At 41.2% G+C, this 22,251-nt stretch overlaps 1 protein-coding gene and 1 pseudogene across 1 annotated transcript in view; one reads left to right on the top strand and one right to left on the bottom strand.

Annotated features, from left to right (window-relative positions):
• Positions 1–462: 462 nt before the first annotated feature.
• The window catches only part of LOC455894 (zinc finger protein 100), a 47,576-nt gene continuing 25,787 nt past the window's right edge, over positions 463–22,251 (top strand). Inside the window, 2 exon segments of the mRNA XM_054672864.2 lie at positions 463–664; positions 2,316–2,408. Of these exon segments, the coding sequence (XP_054528839.1) occupies positions 662–664; positions 2,316–2,408 (96 nt within the window). The 5' untranslated portion in view covers positions 463–661.
• On the bottom strand, positions 20,436–21,657 carry LOC107969850 (cyclin-Y-like protein 1; annotated as a pseudogene).

Here is a 22,251-nt window from a genome sequence, read left to right as displayed (position 1 = left end):
TTTTGAATATAATGGGTGAATTACATTGTTAACAATCAGTTCAACTTGTTTCTTTTTAAAGTTTGGCTACTAGAAAATTTCAAATCCACATGTGGCTTACATTCATTTTAGATGATTTTCTCTTTTCTAAAATCTCAGGCTGCCTGCTCAAAGGGCCAGAAGCCAGGAAGGTCATAAAAGCTGAAATTTTAAAATAATTGTTATATTCTTTTCACTTGTGTATAGCTATATAATGTATTATTTATTTATGCATATGACCTTATACACAAATTTAAAGGCAAATACTCTCTGGGATGGGCCTGGCTCAGCTGAGGGAGGAAGCCCTGTCAGAAGAGGGGGCAGTCTAGGCTGTCACTCTTTCTTCATTGAACCCGCATCTGATCACATCTTCTGTCACTCAAAGCCTGACAGGGCGGGGATTTAAGCATTATCCAACCAGGGACGCTGGGCTGGAAACCGTCCAATCAGGCATGCAGCTGGAGCGGACTGGACGGCTTCCGGGTTTGGCGGGGTCTTTGTCTCTCGCTGTAGCCGGAGCTCCAGGTTTTGCCCTCACTTCTCTGTGTCTTCTGCTCCTAGGGGCCCAGCCTCTGTGGCCCTGTGACCTGCAGATATTGGGAGATCCACAGCTAAGACACCAGGACCCCCTAGAAGCCTAGAAATGGTGAGAGTGCCCGGTCCGACATCCCGAGAGACGGCGAAAGGGCTGGTTGGAACTGGTGGGAAGTAGCTGTGGCGGGACTCAGGCCTCTCCGCAGTCAGGTTCACAATCTGCGCCTTGCCCAGCTCGGCCTCCGTCCCCTTCAGCCATAAGATGGCGGCTGCGCTGACAGCCAGGACCCCAGGCGTCCTTTCTCTTCTCTGCGTAGTGACTGTGCCCTGGCCTGGAGCCCTGTCTTGGCAGCTCTGCACCCGCAGCGCCGCGTCTCTCTCAGATTGTGCAGGGACCACGGGAGGGTCGTCAGGGGAAAATCCTGACTCGGGGTGCGGGTTCATGAATGGGAAGATCTTTGGTCCGTGGCTTTCCCAGTTCCTCTTTTCTCCTATTAAAAATGTATGGGAGTCACTGCACAAATATTAACGATTTTTTTGTTTGTTTGTTTGAGACGGAGTCGCTCTGTCGCCCAGGCTAGGGTTTAGTGGCGCGATCTCCCCTCACTGCAACCTCCGCCTCCCGGGTTCTGGAGATTCTCCTGGCTCAGCCTCTCGAGTAACTGGGATTACAGGCGCCTGTCACTGGGCCGGCCTAATTTTTTTGTATTTTTAGTAGGGACGGGGTTTCACCTCGTTGGCCAGGCTGGTCTTGAACTCCTGACCTCGTGATCCGCCCGCCTTGGCCTCCTAAAGTGCTGGGATTACAGGCGTGAGCCACCGCGCCTGGCCTAAAGAATTTAATCAAACAGTGATTCAGAATCATAGAGTATCCAGCTATGGTTTGTAGTTTGTTGTCTATGGGAGAGGCTTGAAGGAAAGTCATTTATAAAATGTATGATGAAGAAAACTAAATTTAGTAATTGGTTAGTTACAGTAACGTAGTTTCTTGATTTGTACAATACAGGTGAAGATTTCCTGGTTGTGTAATCAGAGGTTAATTAACAGTTTATAGTTGTTTAAGCCTACATTTTCTCTGAATGTAGTAATTTAAAAAAAAAAATGCACCTGAGTTAGATTTTTTTTTTTTTTTTAAGTAGGAACCCAGGGACTAGAGACACCTCAGTGGAATTGCCTGTCTCTTAATTATTTTCACACTCCACGGGGAACTGATTTTCTGCTGCATTTTTCACCTGTGTCCCAAGCAGGTTGTTAAGTCTAACCCCCGTCCCCCATTTCTCCAGCCTCACTCTGGCTTGCAGTAAGATACTAAATTTCCAATTTCTTCTGGCGTTCCCAAATGTCAACTTTTCCTTCCTAATTCACATTATCACCTATTTGTCCTTTAGTGTACTTGTTTATACCATATTTTAATTAATTGTTTTTGACAAAGCATTAAATGGCGCTTTTAAGAAGATGTGTTATCCCCTTGTAAATATTTCCCACGAAAAGGAAACAAAGACTAATCCTCTGACACTGTATTGTAGAAAATCTCTGTGTCTCTTTTCCTTTTACCTTCTCTAGGCACAGAGATTTATCAGAATGTTTTTGGGTCAAGGTTTTGGTTTGGAAAAATCTATGGGGTGATGTGTCCTCAGCCACCCTTTAGTTTTTTCCTGGTCCTGGGTTTCAGTACTATCTGTGGATAAACCGAGATATCTGCCATGGTTCTGTCAGCTAAAGTGCCTAGTGAATGTCAGCTTCTGGTTTATTTTCTCCCGTAGGATGACCCGAGGTATGGAATGTGTCCTCTCAAGGGAGCAAGTGGATGCCCTGGGGCTGAGAGGAGTCTTCTGGTGCAGTCTTATTTTGAAAAGGTAACCCCTTGAGACATTAAAATTGTCTTCACCCAACCCAGCTTTCATTTCTTGGAGACACGTTGCTGGTCAGCCAATCAGATGCTGGTATTGAGGGGAAACACAAAAATAATTTCTGCTCCCTGGATCATCTAAGGGGGGCAGAAAAATAGTGAAATAAATATAAAGAAAAATATTGGGAAAAAAAGTGAAAATTTTGATACCAAAAAGTATTCCAAAAGACAAACAACAACAGAACTGACCCCAGTGAGATGGTGTAAGAGCTTGCAAAGTAAAATGCACCTGGGGCAGTCACTGGGGCATAATGCAGTGTCTTCTGAGTGGGTGGTTCTTGAGCACATAAGTGAGCAGGAGTGGGTGGAAGAATCTCTCCAGTGATTGAATGACCTGACTTGAAACATGAGTCAGACACATCTATTATTTAATCAACACTGCCACTACCTGGGTTTGTCACCTTGAAGATATTTGTCACTTATTTTGACCTCAGTTTTTTAGCTGTAAATTGCATTATATTAGTAGGGCTTGAAAGGTAGAAAAATATTTACAAAGGTCATAAAAGAGGGGGGTTTCAGAAAAAAATGTCTGATCATGTATTTCATTTGTCAAAAATTTGTTAAAAATTCTCATTTACCGTTTTTCCCAGAGTGAGTTAGGAATTTTCTCAGGTGTGTTTTTTTTATGGCGGGGTGATTTCAAACAGAATTTCAAGGCTTAGCTTTTAGAATGCTACTCCCAGGCAAAATCTCTCAATTTTAGCTGTAGAAAATGAATACATTTCCACAAGAAAATGTGGTGGATAATCGGTGAGTTACATAGATTCATTAAAACATCAGTTTCTTTTTTTTCAGGGTAAATTTGTGACAGTGAATATCTGTGTTCAGATCCTGTTACATTGATTTTTGAGTTTTATGCTAAATTTTATGAGATGAAACTCGGTACTGTCTAGAAGTGCTCCCATATGACTCATTGTTTACAAAATAATTTTAAATGGAATTAATAAAGTAATACATTTATTGTCTGAAAGAAATAGATACTTTTGCTTTTTTTTTTTTTTTTTTTTCCCCACACAGAGTCTGGTTCTGTCACCCGGGCTGGAGGGCAATGGCACCATCTTGGCTCACTGCAACCTCCGCCTCCCGGGTTCAAGTGATTCTCCTGCCTCAGCCTCCTGAGTAGCTGGGATTAGAGGCGCACCACTATGCCCGGCTAATTTTTGTACTTTTAGTAGAGGCAGGGTTTCACTGTGTTGGTCAGGCTGGTCTCAAACTCCTAACCTCGCGATCCGCCCGCCTTGGCCTCCCGAAGTGCTGGGATTACAAGCATGAGCCACCATGCCCGGCCTGATACTTTTGCTTTTCTTATTGAGGTATAAAATGTAAGCACCTTAAAATTTCCTTCCCTTATATGAACACTGAATAATTTTGCTGGATTTTTCAGACACTTAATTTCAACAACCAAGTGAATAACTTTTAACATGGAAATTAGAGCTTGGTCCCAGTGACTCAGAGCTAAGGCTAATATTGAGCCTGCAGAAGAAATTTAATAACGGCGTTGTTAGTTTTTTCTGGGGAGTCTCTCCTGCAGATGTCCCAGCCTTCTCACTGCAGCCATGGAAGACGCCTATCTGCTGAGAGAAGCTAGAGAGTCCTGGAAAGCTGGGGGCTCACAGGCAGATGCAGTTAAGGTTAACATAAAAGGGGATTGGGAGGGTCTTGCTGATGATGAAGTTGTTATTGTTTTAAGGCAGTTTCTAGACTTTGTAATGTATAACCAAGTTCAATTTATTTAAAAAATTTGAATTCCAAAAAAGTATTGGAACAGGAGGAATACCAACTATAAAAACTTGAAGAATTGCCAAGTTCAGGCAGACAAGGGCTTTCTTTCATACAGTGGAGCAAAAAAGATTAGAGAGAAGGTGGGAAGGGGAATGGCAGTTGGAGATTGAAAAGGTTAGAGTTTAGATTAGAGAATGTTTTACCCTGAAGTCAGCATGTTCTTAGGAGGGGCACAGAATGAAGTTGTAAGTTAGCTCAGATTGAGGGTAGCTCAAAGTTCAGGAGCCCACGTAAAATTTTATTTAGACCACTGAAGACAAATTTAGCTGATTTTTTTCCCCCCGGGATGGAGTCTCACTCTGTCACCAGGCTGAAGTGCAGTGGTGCAATCTCGGCTCACTGCAACCTCTGCCTCCCAGGTTCAAGCGATTCCTTTGCCTCAGCCTCCCAAGTAGCTGGGAATACAGGTGCGTGCCACCATGCCCAGCTAATTTTTGTGTTTTTAGTAGAGACGGGGTTTCACCATGTTAGCCAGGATGGTCTCAATCTCCTTGTGATCTGCCCACCTCGGTCTCCCAAAGTGCTGGGATTACAGGCATGAGCCACCACGCCCAGCCTTAGCCCATTTTTTTTTTTCATGAGAAAAAGAAAAAATATGTGCAGAGATTTTACCGAAAAGGGTCCCAATCCAAACCCCAAGAGAGGGTCCTTGGATTTCACTCAAGAATCAAGGTGAGTCCATAAAGTGAAAGTAAGTTTATTAATAAGAAATAAAAGAATGGTTTACTCTACAGGCAGAGCAGCCCCAAGGACTGCTGGTTGCCCATTTTTATGGTTATTTCTTGATTATTTGCTAAACAAGGGGTGGAGTATTTATGCCTCCCCATTTTAGACCCTAAAGGGTAACTTCCTGATGTTTCCATGGCATATGTAAACTCTCATAGCACTGATGGGAGTGTAGCAGTGAGGATGACCAGAGGTCACACTCATCACCATCTTGGTTTTGGAGGGTTTTATCTCACTTCTTTACTGCAAGTTGTTTTATCAGCCAGGTCTTTATGGCCTGTATTTTGTGCTGATCTCCTGTCTCATCCTGTGACTTAGAATGGTTAACTATCTGGGAATGCAGGCCAGTAGATCTCAGCCCTGTTTTACCCAGGCCCTATTCAAAATGGATTTGCTTTGGTTCAATATGCCTCTGACATTTTCCCCCTCTATTATTATTATTATTATTTTTTTAAACAAGGAAACCCTTAATCCTAAGGGTTGTAGTGGGACCAAGATCAATCTTCTGTTACTACTTCATGCTGAATAGAGGTGATGATATTCTTGCCTATTAGCGTCTTTTGTATTTGAGGTAGAGAGGAGCTCAATCAGAAAGCATCAGTTTGATGAGGGCCATTCCTAACTCCCAGTTCCAACAATAGGTGATATCTGGAAGATTAATAAGGGTTCACTTTAAGAAAACACCCAGTAAGTTTATTCTGCATTTCTACACAAGGAGTAGAATGGCAATATATTCTACAACAGTAAAGCAAAATAAGCAAAATTCTTCCAAGGAAACTTAAGAAAGCTTTTCATGAACTGGGCATTTGTTGGAACCAAGCTGATAGGAAGTTGGTGGCTGATTGTAATGTCTTCATAATTCAAACAGTAATCCAGATTTTTACATAATCCATCTTATGACACTGTTAGTAGTAGAAAGAGAAAGCTAAGCTTTGTGACTGTTTTGTTTAGTAGTGCTATTTTTTTTTCTTTTTTTGAGGCATAGTCTTGCTTTGTTCCCCAGGCTGGAGTGCAGTGGCATGATCTTGGGTTACTGCAACCTCTGCCTCCCAAGTTCAAGTGATTCTCCTGCCTCAGCCTCCTGAGTAGCTGAGATTACAAGTGCACACCACCATGCCCAGCTGATTCTGTATTTTCACTAACTCTTAACCTCAAGTGATCTGCCTGCCTTGGCCTCCCAAGTGCTGGTGAGCCACTGTGCTTGGCCTACTGGTGCTATTTTAAAAATATCTTTCAGATTTGTGCTTTCTGACCGGCTCTAGCCACAGACTCAACTCTGTGAACTCTGTTGTCTCCAAGATGTGAGCAAAGCAAGATCAGCAGGATGCAGGTTGGGAGTGGGTGGTGGATATTACCTGTTGTGTTAGCCACCAAATTAACATGAAGAAGTGAACTGCTATGGCTGGAAGATATGCCATCTTCAAGTTCAAAAATAACTGCAAATAAACATAAGACAATGTGAAGTGTGAACATAAAAAAAAAAGTTTTAGTCTTATACTTGGCCCGATTATTTCTATAAAGTGTAGCAAGAATAATTATTTTTCACATAGGCCTTTTAAATTGGCTTTGATGGAACCTTGTTTCATAAAAGGAATCTCAGATAAGAAACTTTTTTATTTACCGCTAGCCAGGAACCCTGTACAGGGGCTGTGTAGACAAGGTATAATACCAGTTTTCCCATGGAGCTTTATTGGTTCTACAAGTCAAGTTTAGTTCATTAAAGCAAAGTATGTCATTCTAGTCAAAAGCCTTGGTAAAATAACAAGTTTCTCTAATTGTGTCCTGTTGTAAAAGAAAACAGTTTCTTATTGCACTTATATAAATAACTAAATTGTTTTAAGTTCAGAATACTCACAAATATTTTCCAAATTTTTTTCACAGGTGTATACTTTACTCAATTGTTAAAAGGTGTGAATAGTTCAAAAGAATAGTTTTTTTGACTCTGAAAAACAAAACAAAGGATCAGTGATGTTTTAGGCAAAGTCAAAAAATATTACTTCAGTCTTCTATTAGTTCAGTCCACTCAGTTAATTCCTGTTCTGTTTGATAGTCATGACCATTTTAGTTCTCCATTAGTATTGAAAGTTCTTCCTTAGGCCGGGCACGGTTGCTCACCCCTATAATCCCAGCACTTTGGGAGGCTGAAGCGGGCAGATCACGAAGTCAGGAGATCGAGACTATCCTGGCTAACATGGTGAAACCCTGTCTCTACTAAAAATACAAAAAAAAAAATAGTGGGGCATGGTTGCAGGCACCTGTAGTCCCAGCTACTCGGGAGGCTGAGGAAGGAGAGGGGCATGAAACTGCAAAGTGGAACTTCCAGTGAGCCGAGATCGCACCATTGCACTCCAGCCTGGGCGACAGAGTGAGACTCCATCTCAAAAAAAAAAACAAACAAACAAGAAAGTTCTTCCTCTATTCTAATGTCACAATTTCTAATGTTATCAGAAACTTGCATTTAAGAACATCTATCATTGTCTTATAGTGGACTACAAATCATCTTTTGAAGAGGATCAACACAAGATGATTGTCTGGATGGCAAAGTCTTAGGGCAGTTACAGTAAAAAAAGATTGACAAGGAAATTTGGTTAGCTCTGTGGCATACAATGATTTTAGGTAACAATGTAATTATTATTATTTTTATTTTTATTTTTAGATGGAGTCTTGCTCTGTCCCCTAGGCTGGAGTGTAGTGGTGCAATCTTGGCTCACTGCAACCTCCGCCTCTTGGGTTCAAGTGATTCTCCCGCCTCAGCCTCCCAACTAGCTAGGATTACAGGCACCTGCCATCACGCAGGGCTAAGTTTTGTATTTTTAATAGAGACGGGGTTTCACCATGTTGGACAGGCTGGTCTTGAACTCCTGACCTCAGGTGACTCGCTAGCCTCAGCCTCCCAAAGTGTAATTATTAATAACATATACTTAGTCATATTAGAATAATAGCAATTTCCTTTTTTTTTTTTTTTTTTTGAGACGGAGTCTCACTCTTTTGCTCAGGCTGGAGTGCAGTGGTGCGATCTTGGCTCACTGCAACCTCTGCCTCCTGGGTTCCAGTGATTCTCCTGCCTCAGCCTCCTGAGCAGCTGGGACTACAGGTGCATGCTACCATGCCTGGTAATTTTTGTATTTTTAGTAGACATGGGGGTTTCACCATGTTGGCCAGGCTGGTCTTGAACTCTTGACCTCAAGCGATCCGCCCAGCTTGGCATCCTAAAGTGCTGGGATTACAGACATCAGCCATGTTGCCCAGCCCTATAATTTTGAAACACATACCAATAGCATATTTATACAAATATAGTCCAGAAAGAGTAAAACATGATTTCACATTTGATAATGTTTCCTGTATGATTTTTATACTAAATAATCCAAATTTCACCATTATATTTGTGAATATTAGTGATGTCAAACCCAATGGCTTGATCTCGGCTCACTGCGACCTCTGCCACCCACTTTCAAGTGATTCTCCTTCCTCAGCCTCCCGAGTAGCTGGGATTACAGGTGCCTGCCACCGTGCCTGGCTAATTTTTGTATTTTTAGTAGAGACGGGGTTTCACCATCTTGGCCAGGCTGGTCTTGAACTCCTGACCTCGTGATCCACCCGCCTGAGCCTCTGAAAGTGCTGGGATTACAGATGTGAGCCACTGCACCTGGCCTTAATGAATCTTTAGACAAATGTATCCAGTTTTAATGTTTGACCATAAGGTAGTATTCTCATAAAACTTTTATAACTATTTACAGATTTTTTGTTGTTAAAGAGTTGATCAGTGCTTTAAGAGAACGTTGTCATTTTTATCTCAGTGTTCAATGTATATTAAAACTGGATAATACCCCTTTAACTTTAGTCAATACACTCACAGAATCTCTTTTACAATTAAATGTTCAAAAATTATCCACAATTTGTTAAAACTTTCAGTTTTATTCTATCTAATTTAAAACAACCTTTTAATCTAGACAAAGAATCTACATTTCTTTTATAAACTTTTTATCAAAAACACATTTCATTTTCTTTGCATACCTTGCATGTAAAATTGTTTTATAGTAGTCACATGTTACAGTGTTAATTCTTAGTAATTTTTACCTGTGGTGAAAACCTTGATAAGTAAGGGACTGTAGTTATGTACTAGGTGTGGAGTCTAGGACCCAGGCACAAGTGTAGATAAGGTCTGACTCTTTCCAGTGTATTAATAGTTAGAGGGTGTAGCTAATTCCATGTGCCCCAGGCCTTACCTAGCTGTCAAGCTGGCAGGTTGTACAGTAAGAGTCTTAGTGGCATTTTATGAAGTATTCAGAAGGTCTAATCACCTTTAAATTGTACAACATTTCTTGTATAAAATCCCTTTCATGAATGCTTTCATTTCTTATACAGACTATCTACAATACATTTGGACTTTCTGATTTGTCCTAAACATCCGTCTTTTTAAATAACTAGTCATTTTATTTTAGGAAAATAATTTGCTATACAAGATTTTTTTAAAAAACATATAACCTTTTTTCTTTATAACCTTCTTTGTATAGTTAGGGGGCATGACTAATTCCATATGTCCCCAGGCTTTATTTAGAATCTAATGGCTTCAAGATAGGAAAATTGAACAATTTTTAAAAGTTAAAGAAGCAGTTTATGACCTTAAAGTATTTGGTAAACCTAGTATCTGACCTGTATAATTTTGACCAAATTATATTTTGAAGACATTTTTCCAGTAATCTTTAAAACTGCTTAATTCCCAAAAGATTACTTGTCACATGTACTAAAAGGCATTACACTTTTTACTTTTCTGACAAAATATTTAAGTTCTTATTGTTTTTAAACCAATTAATCAGAGCTCTTTTGTTTCACACACACAACACAGAAATATACAGACAAAAGATTCAGTAGTTGTAAGGTTTTTCGTTTGTCAGTTTCTTAATTGAATTACTAGCTTCAGAGTGGATCCCAGGGCCAGGAAAACATGTAGTTGTTACGGCCTAAAAAGTAAACACAGCTGGAAGGCAAAACAGATCCTCTAAAACTGAGGGTTCTGTTTTAAAATCAGATCATGGATCCAAAAAAGAATCAGTTCATTCCCATGGAAATCTTATTTCTCAGTTGGGTGTGGGGACATCCCTATATTTTTTATGTGGTCAAGGGTATGTTTCTATTATCCAAACGTGAAGAGCTATTTCCCCATAACTGTTATTAGCCATCCTCAAAAGTATATTTCTTACCCAGTTATTACATACCAAAGTTCTTTCATATGTGAAATAATTTCTGATAACCCCAAAAGTAAAAAATATGAGATAATGAATGCAAAACAGAACAGAAACTCAGATGTTGAGAGATATCTATCCACTTTCAATTCCTGGGGTTTCATGAGGAGAAAAGGGTGTTTCCCAAACAGGGTCTGTGATACCTCCTCTGTTTTTCCCAAGGAATGTTAGGTCAAACACAATAAAATGGAAGATATTCAATCTTTTTGACATTTTACTGCATAATAAAATTATCATGCAGTAAAAAGTGGACTTTTGGGGGGCGTACAGTTCTATGAATTCTAACATATCTGCAGGTTTGTGTAATCCACAATATAATCAGGATGCTCAACAGTTCCAACAGTCCCCACAACCCCCTCAGCCATCCTACCTTGCCATGCTCCCCTCCCCCAACAGGCTGTTAGAGCTTGAATATCTGCTTTTAATTAAGGCTGACTTTTAAGCATAGTGCTCTTTTAAATTTCTTATTACCAGACTTTAGTCAGGTCAAACGGCCAATATCTCTCTGGCTTTTGAACTTTACCAAAAGCAACCTCACAGGTATTCTGAGAAAGGAGAACGTAAGAGGGTTCCTAGAGAGAAAGAGAATCTACAAATGGTAAAGGTCACTGAAATATCAAACAAGAAATTACTCATTCCCTAAGCTGGAAATTGAACCCTGAACCTGGGCCACTATTGTGATGGTGGAGACCAAGAGAAAGTACAGTCACATGGTTACAACATCAAGCTTCCAAGGACATGACTGACCAGCTTGCTGGGCCATCTTAAACCTACGAGGTCCTAGGCCAGCATTCTATCCTGAGGTACCCCCTCTTAATGACAGAACAATACAGAAAGACATAGCACAAAGTACAACAGATTTGTTATATCTTGACTAGTATCACAAATGCATTTTCCAATTAAAACTTTACAGAGGAGATAAACAGTGACTTTTGCCATTCATTCAGTCAGTTAGCATATATAGAGAGAGGCCAGAATTTTGATTGGTAAGAAATTTGTACCCTTCTGCCAGCATGCCAAGCTTCTGGGTTCCTTTTCCCTGAGTGGCCCTAGCAATATGGCTGGCTGTACCACAGCACTGGGGGCCAAGCCACAACACAAAGGAAAATTATCTTTTTTCATTTTGGCCAGAGCAAAATATGTGTGACAAAACACATATTTTTTGATATTGATTGCCTCTCTACTTAGCAATCAATATCAAACTGGCACGCCTTAAACTTGCCCCGGGTTGGGCCCTGTTATCAGTAATTCAACCTCCAATCAGGAGTTTGAACTTGTGGCCTCTGGGCAAGACAGTCATCCTGAGTAATAGAAAAGATAATAAAGGGAAAGGAGAGAAAAAAGCATTGCCTGTGGCAGGGTAGGGAAGGCAAAGAGCTCAAGGAGGCCAGAGAAAGACCCACCAATTGCAGCGACAATGAGAAGTTCATGTGGCTGCTTTTCAGTAGCAAAAGGATTATTTCCACCAGCAGTCCCATCAGCTCTCAGGTTTTTCCTTTTGGAGAGGAAAAAGCTCCCCATGTTCCATGGTCCTATAGATGCCTAATTCTGTCACCTATAGCTACCAGCAAAGACTACAAGACAGCTTAATCAAAAAAGAATAGCAATTAACATCCCATAGTACCAAACCAGTTCTTAGCTGACAGGGACTTTACTGAGAGAGGTGTCTAACTTTCTAAATCTTAGGAAGGACTATAACCTTCCTAAGTTGGGCCTCGAATCCAAGTTCAGCCAAGCATCCTTGCCTTTTATTAAGAGGAGACTTTAACCCACTCTGTCTTAGGAGAGACTGTACCTCCCCTAAGTTGGGCCCCTAACCCAATCCCATCCTTTACCCAGGCGTATGCACCCTACTCACTCAGAGTCAGCCATTAGTGTGCACAGATGGTTTTCCTTTGGGTCAGAGGTCTCTTCAATATAGTCCCTTTGTAGTTGCCGGAAAAATGTCACCGGAAAGAAGTCCTGACCCATATCCCAAGAGAGGGTTCCTGGATCTTAAGAAAGAATTCAGGGCGAGTCCGTAAAGAGAAAGCAAATTTATTTATTTATTTTTGAGACAGAGTTTTGCTCTTGTTGCCCAGGCTAGAGTACAGTGGCTCGATCTTGGCTCAATGCAACCTCTGCCTCCCAGGTTCAAGCAATTCTCCTGCCTCAGCCTCCCGAGTAGCTGGGATTACAGGTATGCGCCACCACGCCCAGCTAATTTTATATTTTTAGTAGAGATGGGGTTTCTCCATGTTGGTCAGGCTGGTCTCGAACTCCCAACCTCAGGTGATCCACCCATCTCGGCCTCCGAAAGTGCTGAGATTACAGGCGTGAGCCACTGCACCTGGCCTGTACATTTATTAAGAAAGTGGAGATATAAGAGAATGGCTTTCTCCATAGGCTGGTTGCCCATTTTTATGGTTATTTCTTAATTTTATGGTGAACAAGAAGTGGAATATTTATGCCTCTCCTGTTTAGACCATTATGGTGTAACTTCCTGATGTTTCCATGGCATTTGTAAACCGTCATGGCACCGGTGGGAGTGTAGCAGTGAGGATGACCACAGGACACTCTCATCACCATCTTGGTTTTGGTGGGTTTTATCCCACTTCTTTACTGCAAACTGTTTTATCAGCCAGCTCTTTATGACCTGTATCTTGTGCTGACCTCCAGTCTCATCTTGTGACTTAGAATGCCTAACCATCTGGGAATGTAGCCCAGTGGTTGCAGCCTTATTTTACTCAGCCATATTCAAAATCGAGTTGCTCTAGTTCAATAGTCTGTGGCTATGTGATAAAAAAGAAAAGAGAGCACTGTGTAATTCATCATGGAAAAGTGTTTCTTTCCATAAACTGTTCCTGGAGAACACAGAGGATGAAAAATTTTATTAATCACAGCTATTTACCAGGGTTATCTATATGTTTCATCTTTCCCCACCTCTTCTTTTTGTTCTATACATTTCTTCTATTTGATTTTTCCTGGGTTGTATCTTTTATAATCTGTAAACATAGCTGCAGTGTTTTGCTGAGTTCTGTGAGTAGCTCCATCAAATTATTGAACTTGAGGAGGGTCGCAGGAGTCCTCAGTTTTTAAACAGTAGCCCAGAAACATAGATGGGCCTATGGGGTTTGTGACTGGCAACTGCAAAGAGGGCAATGTTATGAGACTAAACCCTGAATCAGGGTCTTTGCTGACTCTGCATGGTGTCAGAATTCGAATGTTAGACATTGAGTTGGTGCTAGAGAATTGCTTGGTATTCAGCAAACTCTGCAGTTTTGGTGGTAGAAGAAAGATATCATGGAGACCTGGCCTGGAATGGAACTCTTGGTGTCTTGGAGTGGGAGGCTCTGTTCTTGTCTAAAGGAGAACAAAGCCTTTCATTGTCGTGTGATTCCAGATCTTCTAGGGTAAGAGAGGATGAAAACTTAGAGGAAAGGAACTCTGATGCCAGACCCCCTTGTTCCACAGCTATCACCACAGGATTCTGACCCACTCACAAACATACCCACTAGACATTGACGTGTCCACACCCCTCCCAGGACTAGTCATCACACTTGGGAATTTCACTACAGCGTTGTGGATCCTAGTATTTCTTGCCAAAAAGCCACAAAAGTGTCCACAAGTCTCCTGGCATATCCCAACCCCCAGACAATGAATCTGCAGCAGCAACCTGTTTTCTCCACCAGCCTAGGGTCCTGGACTACCTGTTCATAATCTTCTCTGCCTGCATGGACCCAGAAATAAATCAGAGTACAGCGCCACCTGGGCCACTGTCTGTAGAACAAACAATCCACTTACACTGCATTCTTCCCCACCCATGGATTTTCTTTTTCTACACGTGTACATGTGCAGGGTTGTTATATGGGTAAAATTGTGTCATGGGGGTTTGGTGTAGATTATTTTGTCACTGAGGTACTAAGCATAGCACCAAAGAGGTATTTTTTTCTGATCCTCTTTGTCCTTTCATCCTCCATTCTCAACTAGGCCCCGTGACTATTCCTCGTGTCCATGTGTTCTTATTATTTAGCTCTTACAAATGATAACATGCATTTGGTTTTGTGTTCTGCATGAGTTTTCTAAGGCTAATGATCTCCAGCGCCATCCGTGTTGCTGCAGAGATCTTTATCTTGGTGGTGTTTGTTTTATGGCCACATAGTCTTCCATGTTGCTTATGTACCATATTTTGTTTCTATTAAATCTTTTCTTTATTTTTTTTTAAGACAGTGTCTGACTCTGTCACACAGGCTGAAGTGCAGTACAGTCGTGGCTCACTTCAGCCTCAACCTCCAAGGCTCAAGGGGTCCTCCTACCTCAGCCCATTAAGTAACTGGGACTACAGGCACACACTACCCTGTCTGCCTAATTATTTTTATTTTTTGTAGAGATGGGGTTTTGCCATGCTGCCCAGACTCGTCTTGAACTCTTGAGCTAAGGCAATCCACCTGCCTTGGCCTCCCAAAGTGCTGGGATTACAAGAATGAGCTCTGTCATCTGACCATACCATATTTTTTTCAATCTAGGCTACCACTGATAGGCATTTAGGTTTATTCCATGTCTTTGTTATTGTAAAGAGTGCTGAAATGAACATGCATGTGCATGTGACTTTATGGTAGAATAATTTATATTTCTTTGAATATATACCCAGTTAAGAGGTTGCTGGGTCCGATGGTAATTCTGTTTTTAGTTGTGTGAAGAATCGCCACACTGCTTTTCACAATGGTTGAACTAATTTACACTCGCACCAACAGTGTATAAAAGCATTCCCTTTTCTCTGGAACCTTGCCAGTATCTGTTAGTGACTATTTTTTTCCTTTGAGACAGGGTCTCACTCTGTGACCAAGGCTGGAGTTCAGTGGCATATCTTGGCTCAGTGCAACCTCTGCTTCATGTGTTGAAGCATTTCTCATGCCTCAGCCTCTTAAGTAGCTGGAACTACAGACATGCACCACCATGCCCTGCTGATTCTTGTATTTTTAGTAGAGATGAAGTTTTGCAGTATTGGCCAGGCTGGCCTGAAACTCCTGATCTCAAGTGATCTACCTGCCTTGGGCTCCCAAAGTGCTAGAATTATAGGCATGTGCCACCTTGCCCAGCCAATTTTTGTATTTTTAGTGGAGACAGGGTTTCACCACGTTGGCCAGGCTGGTATCGCACTCCTTACCTCAACTGATCCACACCCACCTTGGCCTCCCAAAGTGCTGGAATTACAGGTGTGAGCCACCTCTCCCAGCTTGTTCCAGCACCATTTATTAAATAGGGAATTATTTCCTCATTCCTCTTGTCAGCTTTGTCAAAGAACGGATAGTTGGAGGTGTGTGGCATTATTTCTGGCCTCTCTATTGTGTTGCATTTTTTCTATGCATCTCTTTTTGCATCAGTATTATGCTGCTTTGGTTATCGTAGCCCTGTAGTGTACTTTGAAGAGGGTTAATGTAATACCTCCAGCTTTGTTCTTTTTGCTTAAAATTGCCTTGGCTATTCAGGCTCATTTTAGTTCCATATAAATTTTAAAATAGTTAAGTTTTAGTTCTGTTAACAATGTTTTTGGTAGTTTGATAGGAATAGCATTAAGTCAGTAAATTTCTTTGGGTAGTTTTGACATTTTAATGATGCTAATCTTTTCTATCCATGAGCATAAAATGGTTTTTCATTTGTTTATGTCATCTCTCACTTCTTTAAGCAGTGTTTGATCATCTTGTCATAGAGGTCTTTCACATTCCTGGGTAGCTGTATTCCTAGATATTTGTGTGTGTGTGTGTGTGTGGCAATTGTGAATGGCATTATGTTTTTGATTTGGCTTTTGGCTTGGATGTTGTTGATGTACAGGGATGCTACTGATTTAGTATCCTGAAACTTTGCAGAAGTTGCTTTTCAGTTTAAAGAGCTTTTCTGCTGAGACTGTACCAATTCTATGTCGAACAGGAGTTTTGAGGGAAGGCATCCTTGTCTTGTGCCAGTTTTCAAGGAGGAATGCTTCTCACTTGTGTCCATTTAGTATGTTGGCTGTAAGTTTGTGAAAGATGACTCATTTTGAAGTATGTACCTTCAATGCCTAGTTTGTTGAGGGTTTTAAACATGAAGGATAGTAAATTATATTGAAGGCTTTTTTAGCGTCTATTGAAATAATCATGTGGTTTTTGTCTTTAGTTTTGGTTTATGTGATAAGTAACATTTTTTTCCTCTTTTAAAAAATTTCTTCTAAAAAAGCAGGGAGACACACTTGCAGAACATGCAGGTTTGTTACATAGGTATGTGTGCCATGGTGGTTTGGTGCGCCTATTCACCCATCCTCTATGTTCTGTCTCCTCACCATTCACCCCTCAACAGGCCCTGTGGGTGTAGTTTCCCTCTCTGTGGCCATGTGTTCTCATTGTTCAGCTCCCACTTATGAGTGAGAACATGCAATGTTTTGTTTTCTGTTCCTGTGTTAGTTTGCTGAGGATGCTGGCTTCCAGCTTCATTCATGTTCCTGCAGAGGACATGATCTCATTCCTTTTGATGGCTGCATAGTATTCCATGGCTTATATGTACCACATTTTCTTTATCCAGTCTATCATTGATGGGCATTTGGGTTGGCTCCATGTCTTTGTTATTGTAAATAGTGCTGCAATAAACATACATGTGCATGTGTCTTTATAGTAGAATGGTTTATATTCCTTTGGGTATATACCCAGTAATGGGATTGCTGGATCAAATGGCAATTCTGGTCTAGATCCTTGAGGAATGACCATACTGTCTTCCACAATGGTTAGACTAATTTGCCTTCCCACCAAGAGTGTAAAAGTGTTACTATTTCTCCACAGCCTCACCAGCATCTGTTTCTTGACTTTTTAATCATTACCATTCTGACTGGTGTGAGATGTATCTCACTGTGGTTTTGATTTGCATTTCCCTGATGATCAGTGATGTTGAGCTTTTTTTTTTTTTCTTTTTTTCTTTTTTCTTGAGACGGACTTTCACTCTTATTGGCCAGGCTGGAGTGCAATGGTGCGATCTTGGCTCACTGCAACCTCTGCCTCCTGGGTTCAAGTGAATCTCCTGCCTTAGCCTCCCAAGTAGCTGGGATTACATGCCCCACCATGCCTGGCTAATTTTGTATTTTTAGTAGAGACGGGTTTCTCCATGTTGGCCAGGCTGGTCTTGAACTCCCGACCTCAGGTGATCCAGCCGCCTCGGCCTCCCAAAGTGCTGGGATTACAGGCGTGAGCCCGGCTGAGTGTTTTTTCATGTTTGTTGGCCACATAAATGTCTTCTTTTGGGAAGTATCTGTTGATGTTTTGCCCACTTTTTGATGGGGTTGTCTTTCTTTTAAATTTATATAAGTTCCTTATAAATTCTGGATATTAGACCTTTGTCAGATGGGTAGATTGCAAAAATTTTCTCCTGTTCTGTAGGTTGTCTGTTCATTCTGATGATGGTTTTCTTTTGCTGTGCAGAAGCTCTTTAATTAGATCCCATTTGTCAAATTTTGGCTTTTGCTGCAATTCCTTTTGGTGTTTTTGTCATGAAGTCTTTCTCATGCCTTTGTCCTGAATGGTATTGCCTAGGTTTTCATTTAGGGTTTTTATGGTTAAACATTTAAGTGTTTAACCCATCTTGAGTTACTTTTTGTATAAGTTAATTTTTGTATAATTTTGTAAGGAAGGGGTCCAGTTTCAGTTTTCTGCATATGGCTAGCCAGTTTCCCCAGCACCATTTACTTAATAGAAGATCATTTGCCCATTGCTTTTGTCAGGTTTGTCAAAGGTCAGATGGTTGTAAATGTGTGGTGGTATTTCTGAGGTCTCTGTTCTGTTCCATTGGTTTTTAACATGAAGGGATGCTGAATTTTATCAAAGGCTTTTTTCTATTGAAATAATTGTGTGTTTTTAATTAAAAGTTTATTAGCTTTTAATATAAACATGAGAAATAAAAACCACATAAATTGTAACATTCTTTTTAAAATAAAACAGCTATCAATACTTGACTCTCCAAGCTCTGAACTCCATAAACAATGTTTTGTTTCTTTTTTTTGAGGTGGTAGATTGTAATATTTTTATACCATTATTTATCATTTATTTCTCTGCCCTTTAAAAATGATGGAAATTGCAGCACAATATGATGTGAAGTATTGCTATAGTAGAGGAAGTATTCCTGGCCCAGGAATGCTTTGTTTATAAGCAAGATTCCTAGGATTAGATTTGAAAAAGTAGGAGAAATAGATTCCACATAATTGAGAACACTAATCTCCTTTTAGTTTTTCAAATTTAGATGGCATTATCAGCCTCCTAAAATTATTTGTTCCTTGCCTTTTAAAGCCTGAAGTAAGTGTTCCTAAGGGTTATGTAAGTTATTTCTTAAATAGCAGGACTTAATGGGACACCTACAGGTTGGTAGCATGTAGGATGATAAAACAGCTGTTCATATCGCCTTCTATCATTACGGCCCAGTTCCTTTTATTACATGTTAATTAACAGTGCTCTTCCAAATCTTCCTTTAAATTAAAGAAACTTCGGTGATCAATGCATATAGAGCACAGCTCTGCAAGTAATTCATTTTAAAAAGAGAAGGGCATTTTATGGAGATACAAGATATTCCAAAGGTTTAATGTAATTTTAAGCTTTGATACTTGTAGAAGTGCTACAAACCTTCATAAAACCTTGCCTGAATGTTTTTCTTTTCCTTCTTTTGAGATAGGGTCTGGATGTCGCCCAGACTGGAGTGCAGTAGCATGATCATGGCCCACTGCAGCCTTGACCCCCCAGGCTCAAGTGATCCTCCCACCTCAGCCTCCAGAGTAGCTGGGACTACAGACATATGCCACCATATCCAGCTAATTATTTTTATTTATTATTATTTTTTACAGACAGGGGCTCACTGTGTTGACTAGACTGGTCTTGAACTGCTGCGCTCAAGTAATCCTCCCACCTCAGCCTCCCAAAGTACTGAGATTATAGGCATGAATCACTATGCCCGGTGCATTTCTTTTGCATTTAATTTTGCATTTTTCTAAGAGATGGGGTCCCGATATGTTGTCCAGGTTGAAGTGCAGTAGCTGTTTCTATAGGCACCATCACGATACACTGCAGCCTCCAATACCTGACCCCAGGCAATCCTCCAGCCACCCAAGTAGCTGGAACCTCGGGTGTGCACCACCACGCCCAGCTTCATTTTGAGAATTTTGAATATAAAGCTTTTAATTTTTTGCTTCAGTCAAGAGTGACTTCAAGAGTGACTGAAACAAAAAATCAAAAGCCTAACATTCAGGAGACAAATGCGGGGTGCGCCTGCAGTCCCAGCCACTCGTGTGGCCGAGGCTAGAGGATGGCGCGAAGCCAGGAAGTTCTAGGCTGCAGTGCACCATGACTGCACCCGTGAACAGCCACCACACTCCAGCCTGGACAACACAGCAAGACCCCCATCTCTTAAAAAAAACAAAACTCTCAAATGATGTTTTTCAAAGGTTTATAGCATTTATACTCCTGCTGCAGTGCCTTGGAGGGCCCAAACTATATTAAAGCTTAAAACTGCTTTACTTTTTTTTCACTGTCACTGAACCACCGTGTTCGTTGGCATTATGAAAATATCTTTTAATACATTTATTTAATAAGATAAAAATTATCAGAAAATGAGAAGTACCATTTATAGTTCACAAGAAATGCAACATGGACCCCAATAGAAGTAGATATCAATAACTGATACTTCCTCTGTTTATGACCCCAGACATGCTAAAATGCTAAAGTAATGCTTGCAAAGAATATGAATGAGAAATGTTATCCATCAGCTTTTTGGTCTAAAATGATTGCCAATGACTAGCAGCTTTAATGGTGACAGTAGGGAGGAAGAACCCTTCAATACCTAACAATGCTGCAGTCTGCTCCTAAGTGGCTTTAGTTAGAGTCCCTTGTTTTAAGGGCAATACTGCATTGATTCTAAAGGCATATGCAGCAAAATGAGCAGGGGGAGAAAAATTGGAAGAAACATAAATGTTATATGGTTAGTGTCTTTAAAGTCTAAAAATTTAAACTATTGTTTAAAAAACCTAACATAGTTCAGTTACTGGCCCACATTGTAAGCAAATATCTGTGTGTGGGATGGGAGCCTTCACTTTGGAGTGGTTTTGGTGACTCTGTTTACATTAAAAAGGACAAGAGTGTTTTGTTGCATTGACAAGGTCCCATTCTTTTCTATGGAGTATGATCCTTGTTGTCCGTGCGTCTCTTGAATTTGAGATCTTTCCTTTTGATGAAAACACTAATTTTGCTGGTTTTTGAGCAGGAAATGTGGTATATCCCCAGTCTTTGTAGATGAAGGTCCCGTGACATTATAACCCCTCATTTCTCCCTTTAAGAGAGGATGGCTTTAGAGTGCTGAATACCAATGAAGTTGATCAGCGCTGAAAGACCTTCTTACAGCTGCTCCACACAAGTCTTTGTCTTCACATAACCTAGAAATAGCCTCTAGGTTCTGTGCTCTTTCTTTGCTAAGAGGAGCAAATAGAAAATTCAGGTTGTCATCTGCTAAGGAGCGAAGGTCAAGGTAGTGTTTGGCATAAACACTGGCAGGAACATTAATATTAAACTGAAGAAGCTCCGAAAAATGCCTTTCCATTTCATTCATGTCCTCAACTGTAATGTCCTTGAGGATCTGGCAGTAGACCACATTCCATACAGCCTGATCATCCCAAACCTTGGAGTCAAGAAGAGTGGCTCCCAGAACAATCCTTTTCCAGTTAGTGGGGCAAATGTCGATTTCAGCATAAGTTAAAAGCCTTTCTAAGTAAACCAGAGTTACTATTGCACATTCAGCTGTTAGCTGTGCAGCACTAAAAAGAGTATGAACAAATCTGTAAATAAATTTGTGCTCAGGATCATGCTTAAACTATTCCTGTGGAACTTTTTCTCGTGTGAGGGGATGTGATCTCTCACCAAAAATATCCAGGGATCTGTTTGCGTCTCTGTTCTTTATGCGGTAATATATTTCTAAGGTCACACATTTTACTGTGGTTCTAAGGTTAGGCTGGCTGACTGTTCTGTCACCTAGAAATATTGTTGAGCATGAGCTATACTTTTTAGTAAGCTGCCCTGGAGATAGATGATTTAAGTGGTTGCTCTTCCTCTTGTCTCGCACATCGGTTTGAGATTTGCTCAGGAAACTTGTGCTTGCCCTTGGATGGTCAGAAGGGTTTGACTCCAAAGCTAAATCTTAGGGCATCTCGTGGTCGCTGATGTGCTGCAGGTGGTGGCCCTCGCCCGCTCCGAAATCCAACTGGTAGGCTCCACAGAAGCGGGCGCTACCGCCACCGCATCCCCGGGTGCCGCCTCGTAGATGTCGGTTGCGCAGTACAGCTCTGGCACCACGCACCGGCCCAGCTTGAGGCTGGTACTGGGGGGACACGCAGTAGGTCAGCGTGTTCCCCATGGGGCGTCTCTGCTCCTCTCGGCCGGGGCTGCCGCCTTCTCTAGCCCCCTACTCCGCCGCCCTCAGCAGCCGCCCCTCCCCCAACAATGGCGCAGTCCAGGCTGCACCCGCGCAAGCAGGTGCCTCCTCGCTGGCAGTTCACCCGCCCACCCCGCGACCCGCCCTGGGCAGGGCTCCGGCCTCCCCGCACGCTCGCCGCGCTGCCGCTGCCTCCCCAAGCTGACTCATCTGGAGATAATTATGTGTTTTTCTCTTTCGTTCTCTTTATGTGATGGATTACATTTATTGATTTACATATGTTGAACCAGCCTTGCATCCCAGGTATGAAGCCGACTTGATAGAGGTGGATAAGTTTTTTGATGTGCTCCTGGATTCGGTTCTCCAGTGTTTTATTGAGGTTTTTCACATCAGTGCTCCTCAGGGATATTGGTCTGAAGTTTTCTTTTTTTATTGTGTCTCTTCCCAGTTTTGGTATCAGAATGATGCTGTTTTTATATAATGAGCTGAAAAAGAAGTCCCTTTTTCTCAATATTTTGAAATAATATTAGAAGTGGTACCAGCTCTTCTTTGTACATCTGGTAGAATTCATCTGTAAATTTGTCTGGTTCTTTGCTATTTGTGATTGGTGGCCATTTAAGACCAATTCAGTTTTGG

Source organism: Pan troglodytes, chromosome 20 (assembly GCF_028858775.2).
Source record: "Pan troglodytes isolate AG18354 chromosome 20, NHGRI_mPanTro3-v2.0_pri, whole genome shotgun sequence".
NCBI classification, from domain to species: Eukaryota; Metazoa; Chordata; class Mammalia; order Primates; family Hominidae; genus Pan; species Pan troglodytes.
The sequence above is the reverse complement of the archived record's forward strand: the minus strand, read 5'-3'. Positions and strand labels throughout refer to the sequence as shown.